The sequence below is a fragment of the Camelus dromedarius genome, chromosome 3, assembly GCF_036321535.1.
Source record: "Camelus dromedarius isolate mCamDro1 chromosome 3, mCamDro1.pat, whole genome shotgun sequence".
NCBI lineage: Eukaryota > Metazoa > Chordata > Mammalia > Artiodactyla > Camelidae > Camelus > Camelus dromedarius.
This window is the reverse complement of record NC_087438.1, coordinates 114,363,118-114,370,287: the sequence shown is the minus strand read 5'-3', so window position 1 is coordinate 114,370,287 and position 7,170 is coordinate 114,363,118. Positions and strand designations below refer to the sequence as shown.

Genomic DNA, 7,170 nt, shown 5'->3' with positions numbered 1-7,170 from the left:
TAGGCTGTTTCCATGTCTTGGCTGTTGTAAATAGTGCCGCTGTGAACATTGGGGTGCATGTGTCTTCTTGAATTAGTTTTCTCTGGTTATATGCCCAGGAGTGGGACTGCTGGATCATATGGTAAGTCTGTTTTTAGTCTTTTTAAGGAACTTCCATACTGTCCTCCATGGTGGCTGCACCAATTTACATTCCCACCAGCAGTGTGGGAGTGTTCCTTTTTCTCCACAGCCTCTCCAGCATTTATTGTTTGTGGACTTTTGAATGATGGCCATTCTGACTGGTGTCAGGTGATACCTCATTGTAGTTTTGATTTGCATTTCTCTAATAATTAGCGATGTTGAGCATCTCATCAGTTGTCTGTTAGCCATCTGAATGTCTTCTTTAGAGAAATCTCTATTTAGGTCTTCTGCCCATTTTTTTCACTGGGTTGCTTGTTTTTTAAATATTAAGCCTCCTCAGCTAGGGGTCACTATGGAAGTGCAAAAGGTGATTCTGCAAAGTGGGATCTCAGCCCTTACATCACACCACATTCCAATGAAAAACCAAGCACGTGGTGTATCAGCTGGTCCCAGGTGAATATTACTCCAGCAGAATTTTACCTTGCTAGTGTCTTTTTCACATGAAACCTTTGTATCATCCATGATTTAAGACCATTTACAGTCAATCTTATTCTACCTGTACCACCGTAGACAAACTCTTTCCCAGAGTGTAATATCTATTTCCATACACCATTACTTTTTTTCTGCTATTTTCAAATATTCTTACAGATTATCAGAATTCCACAATTTCTAGGTATTCTAACTCAACTCTCTGGTCAAATCTTTTTATCACTATTTCATCTCCTCTCCTCTTCACTTTACTTTTTGTTATATTGTATTTTATTGTATTAGTACTTTATTCCGATTTCTTTCCAACTGATGACATTTTGGAGGAGCATCTCTAAGAGTCAGTTTCCTGAGTCTCTGTAGAGACTTAGTGCAGAGGTCATTGGCCAGATTATGGATGGACTGATTGATTTCTCACTCCATCTCATGAAACTCCCATTCACCACTAACTATATACAAGGATGAGGTTTTGGTGAAGAAAAATGTGTCTATTACTGCAGTGTCAACACTAGGACAAATGTCACAGTTCTGAGTGGTGGTGTACCTAAGGGGGTATGGTATGAATGAGTGAACATCCTGCAACCAGGACAATTTCTTTGATTTCCTTAGAATTTCCAGGATGTACGTGTGTCTAATAAGTACTTGTTGACTTGACCCATTGCGGATTTATCACAGAAATATCGTGGCTACAGGAGGTTTTAGGTGAAAGAATAAACCTCTTGGGAAGTGATGTCTGCAGCTGTTGCCAATGCCCTAGTCCAGGTCAGCAGGAAATACACTCATTATATGTGTATGGATGATCTGACAGTGGTTGTCATGCCACAGAGACACAACGAGAATAAGAATAAAGACAGGGACTAGCGCTCAGAACAATAGACTAAATTTCTTCAATCTTTTATTTCCAAGATGATGCCCTATGGGTAATTTCTTGAGCTTAAAAGGGAAACTTAAATTTTGTTTTTATCAAATGGAAAGACAACAGGTGGCTACTAGATAGTCCAGATTTTAACTGCATAGAACCTAAATTCACAAGAATCAGCTGATGAAATGAAAACCTCAGTGAGAAACTGGGCATGTCTGACAGATCCTGAGCACTATCTTGGGTACTGTCTTGCCTTGTAATTCTAAACAACTCCTTTCCTCTCTGAATTTTGTCACGTCATTTGCAAATGGAGTAAAAAAAACCTACCTTCCATATGTCCTGTGATCATCTATATAAAACAGGAAGATTATAGAAGCAACCAAATTTTACTTTATTCTTAGTATCTCCAAAACATCAAGCTAAAGTGACTTTGAAATCATTTTTCCGTTTCCATCTGGATATGTTGTTTTCATAGATTCAGCCTCTGTCATAGTCTATGATTCCACTCCCCTCATAATCCCCAAAGCCTGAACTTACATTATCTACTAACAATATAAAATCAGCACACTTACCCTGGGTCTCCACCTCCACACCCCACGTTTATACTAGGGTGCAAAATTTTGCGGCAGAGTCCTCTGGGAGTTTATAAAGAACCCTATTTATTTAATATAAAAGAAGCAAACGAAGAGTGTTTCCTATAACTAGGAAAAAGCATTTTTCACCTTGTAGTATTGAGTGGGAAAGTACTAAAGGCAATTTTTCCTAAAAGCAAGATCTAAATAACAAAACTGAAGCTATTCCTAAAGGAATAGATTGCCAATGGCTGTGGTCCATGAAAAGAAAAGTAGACATCATTGAGATATCACTTGTCTAATATTTGCCATACCTTACCTTATTTAATTTCTACTACAACTTTGTAAAGTAAGTATTATTAGCCTCATAATACAGATAAAAAAGCTAGACAACAAGAGATAACTGGTAAGAGGACAAATCAGTTCCAAACCTGGTTATCGGTGCCATCACCCTCTATGCCTGGTCTGCAGCATCATTCATGCCCAGTAAAGGTGGCCATCCATTCAGAATGTTCTAGGAGGGTTTCCAGTTGATGTAAGAAGTTGGACTAAGTTTATCTCAAAAACAATTATTTCCAAATCTGGCTCTCAGTAATATCTAGAGAACTTTTTAAAAACAGACCCATACTTGGAGTTTTTGATGCAAGAAATCTAAGGATTTCTTGGAAATTCATATCTTAAAGAGTCTTATGCAAAACCAAGTTGCAGTAATACTGCTCTGAGTAGCTTCCAATTCTAATAACTTTGGCCATCAAAAGTTTTTTTGAGATGGTGATAATTAATCTGAATATAAAACAGCTTTCTTTCAAGAGGAATATTTACAGCTGATTAAAGCAATCTGCTAAGGAAACCAAAGTTCTTCATTCTATTCCAGTGTTTTTCAGTTGTACTTTTTTCTCCAAAGTCTTGGACTCCTAACTCCAGTCAACTATCTTGTAAATACTTTGGCTGTGAGAGGAAGTCAAGGAAAAGGTACAGATGACTCTAAATAAACTCTTCCTTTTCAAAAAGCAAACCAAAGAATACTCCTTAGTCATGGAGAACCAACCTCAGTCTAGGACAACAAATTGTGATTTTACTGAGGTTGACTCGCCACTTTCTGAAAAACCACTGAAGTCATAACTAAAGGAGCTTCAAGAGGAGGCCACTCACATTGCCTCATTTTTAGTTGGCATCTCATGACACAGTCTGCAGACTGTGATTTTAATTAGTTCTACAGGTCCCCTGCAGTTGCAAATTTAAGCCCAAAGTTGGATAAAATGAAAGTACATTAGAGATCTCCTAAAGCACACATCTTTAAACAGAAGGAAACCACTTCACATCCATGGAGTGGAACATGGGGTCAAACTCAAAAGCATTGTGGTTTCCGTGTTCACTTCACTCTTTAAATGTTAGTTCTCCACATGGTTGAGACATATACAAGAGGGCGAATCCAGAACATCAACTTATAGTGCCCTAACATTTCTCTTTTAGGTTTCCTTGGCCCCCTTCTCCCACCCCAGGAGCTTCCTCATTGCTCCTTTCACATCCTTGTTCCTCAGAGTCTAGATGAGGGGGTTTAACACTGGGAGTGACGGTGGTGTAGAAGAGAGTGAGGAACTTGCCCTGATCTTGGGAGTAGCTGTTGGCTGGCTGCAGGTACATGTAGATGATGGTTCCATAGAAGAGAATGACCACCGTTAGGTGAGAACAGCAGGTGTGGAAGGCTTTCTTCCGTCCTGCCGCTGACTTGACCCTCAGCACGGCAGCAGTGATCATGCCGTAGGAGGTGAGGACCAGGGAGAGGGGCACCAGGAGAAGAGCGACCCCCAGGGCAAAGGCAGATGCTTCCACCAGCATGGTGTCTTCACAGGACATGGCAATCAGAGCACGCATCTCACACAGAAAGCGGTCCACCTTGTGACGCCCACATCGAGAGAGATGCATCGTCTGGGGACACATAACAAAGGAGTTCAGAAAGCCGCAGCACCAGGCCATGGTCACCAGCTGCAGGCAGAGACGTGGGTGCATGACCACAGTGTAGTGCAGGGGCCGGCAGACAGCCACATAGCGGTCATAGGACATGACAGCCAGGAGAACACACTCGGTCGAGCCCAGCACCATATAGATGTAGAGTTGGGCCTCACAGCCATGGTAGATGATGGTCTTCTCTGGACCCCACAGGTTCCACAGCAGCTGGGGAACAATGCTTGTTGTAAAGCAGAGGTCCAAGAAATACAGGTTCCCAAGAAAGAAGTACATGGGTGTATGGAGCCTGGAGTCCAGGATGGACAAGAGGATGATGGCAGTGTTGCCCACTAGGGTCAGGATGTAGAAGACCAAGATAAAAGCAAAGAGAATTCTCTCCAGTCGAGGCCGATCAGAAAAGCCCACCAGGATGAATGCCTGTTGGTAGCTGTCATTGTCTCTTTCCATAATCTTCACCAGCTGTTACGGAGACACAGAAAAAGAATTAGAAAAGATGGCATATGAAGACTGTACCCAGCAGTCTCCAGTTTCCATTTACAGATCTGTAAAGTTAGGAAGGTCAGTTGCCCCTCTATTACTTTCCTAGTACACACATCTTGATACCTATTAAGTGCAAGCAGTGTACCTGATGCCCCTGGAAGGCAGAGGATGAATTTATTCAGGAGTTGTTCTCTTTGGTGAAAAATGTATGTATATAATGATAAAGAAAGGAGAAAGTGAAAGTTCTCTAAAAGATTTGTTCAAAAGCTGAGTGTTTTGCAAATTATTTCCAAGTGATCAGGGAAATCTCTATAGAAGACTTTCTATTATAGGGAGACTGCTGTACCTGAGAGGTTTTTTGGGGTTTTTTTTGTTTGTTTGTTTTTGGTTGTTTTTTCAAGTAACAAGTAAGAATGTATACATGTGGTATACTGAGAGAAATATGTTCTAAGAAGGAAGAAGGATAGTAGGGTGATGCTCTGGGAATCCACAAATGTACATCAGAAAACTCCTTAATGACATGCAATTTTATTGACATTAAACACAATACCTTTTGACCCTAAAAGAAAGAGCTGAGATAGGCTGGATTCTGCCTCTGTTATAAAAGGCACAATTGCAAACATGTAGCCTAAAATCCAGTTTTTCTCTCTATAGCTTGGCTTTTCCTTGTGCAAGCTGGAGAGCAGGCTAGATCCTCTCTCCATCCCCACCCAGACCTCACGTGTCTATGTGACTCATGACGTCGGGTACGTGCCCTGAACATTTCAGCTTCTTGTGGTTTCCAGTCTGTGCCAAGGGCTTTGACGGGGCTCTGCCTTACAGTGTAGCACCAGTGTTCACTCAGGTTTGTATCAGCTCTGGTAATGGCCAACAGCATCGTGGCGACACCCAGGAAAGGAGCAGTGAGAACAAGGGCACAGAAACATTTTGAAGAATGTATGTCTTCGTGCAGCCGCTGTCACCACTGGTCGAGCCTGACAGTGGAGAAGTTACAAACTCTATCCAGCTGGCGCTGCAGGCAGGAATTTTGTAAGTTTCTGTTTACTGCGCCAGGCACAGGAACCTCTGCCAGGCCAGCCACATGAAGAGATGAAAGAGGGCAGCAAATGATCAGAAGTAGCCAGCCGAGTACCAAAGACTTTACTAGGTCAACCGAGCACTCGAAAGGGAGGCCTTCCCACACACGCTTTGCTGGTGTTGGTTGTGAAGAATAACTTGCACCTCTGTATGCATAGACCTGTCACAGCTTTCAACCAAGTTTAATATAATCAATGGAAGCGTCTCATCAGAACAACAGAAGGCTACACAAACTGCTCAGCTATGAAACACCATGCAGGGCCCGATTCCTCAGGCAAAACTGCAAATTTAACACATTTATTTATTTATAACTTATCTTCTCTAAGGGATATTTTCTCAATGTGCTATTCTTTCATTCCAAGATGACCTAATGCTCAGCCTTATGTCCGGTACTCAGAGGCTCTCCTTTGTTTCACCTAACAAGCGTTTCAACCATAAATGAGTGCACCCATTTTTTTCATGCATTTTAGCTCATATTTAGTTCAGAACCATGAAGTTGCAAGAAATACAGATGTTGAGAATAGAAATCGAAAAGGAATGGAGCTGTTCAAACACCTGTAGTAGTTCACTTAGCACCTAACGCTATAAATATGCACTAATTTTGAAACCTTTGGCCTAAAAATCTTGATGAATGCACTGGGCTTGATTCCCTGACTAAAGATTACACCCAAGCCTGCACCACCAACCCACAGAGGAAGACCTGCCAGATGGGAGTTAACAATACCAGATAGTGGAGCTATTTTTGTCTGTTTCAGGTACATATCACATCTTAAACAATCACCACTCTTTTCATATTTACAATATGTTAAATATTTTGCTGAGCTTTTACACTTACAGTTACAGGCCAGCCTCACAGCAGCCCTGCAAGGTGGGCAGGCCGAGTATGAGGATCACCATGTTAGAGGTGAACAATTTCAATGACAGAATACCGGAGCAAGGTCCATAAAGCCAGTCCTACCCATTAGCTCAAAGTTCTGTTCACTCTGCCTTCTTCCCCTGTTGGTATCTATTTAAACTTGTTTCAAGTTTGTCTTTTGTTACTGTTTCACTCACCTGCATCTACAGACCTAACAAAAACATTATGAGTACATGCTGGGGAAAAGCTTGTGGTCATTCTCAGCACTGCCAGGGAAGGCTTGCAATGCTTGATTTGTCACTGTGATAAAACAGAATGACACAGAGGTTTTCTGTTCAAATTGGCTATTATTTCATGAGGAGATTAAACAGGGTGATATGATGTGTGTGTATATGTAGGGTCAGGGGATGCCCTGGGATCGGCCCAGCTAGGAGTGAGGAAGCAAACAGAACATCATCTCTCCTAATGTACCTGTCTTAGGTCCAGTTTGTTAGAATTTGGTGCATTCAGTTGTTTCTGAATTGGATGCAGTAGCTCTGTTTTTAAACGGAGTTGAAGTACGGGTTGGCATTGGGAACCTCCTTATTCTGGTGCCCTAATAGATATAAACCCTAATAGAACTATTACAAATATAATTATAAATCCAACAAAGGATCAAAGATACAGAAATAAGACTCATTGCTACAACAAAACTCATATCAAAATCCTCACTATTGTTCTTTCCAGAAAGTAGAAGACCTAAGAATCTG

The 7,170-nt window shown here is 41.4% G+C and overlaps 1 protein-coding gene across 1 annotated transcript; it reads right to left on the bottom strand.

The window, feature by feature from the left end:
• Positions 1–3,335: 3,335 nt before the first annotated feature.
• Positions 3,336–4,455, bottom strand: LOC105104216 (putative olfactory receptor 2W6). The gene is given in 2 exon segments (XM_031441260.2): positions 3,336–3,608; positions 3,610–4,455. Coding segments are annotated over 2 exon segments (945 nt in total). The 3' UTR covers positions 3,336–3,509.
• Between the last annotated feature and the right edge of the window lie 2,715 nt (positions 4,456–7,170).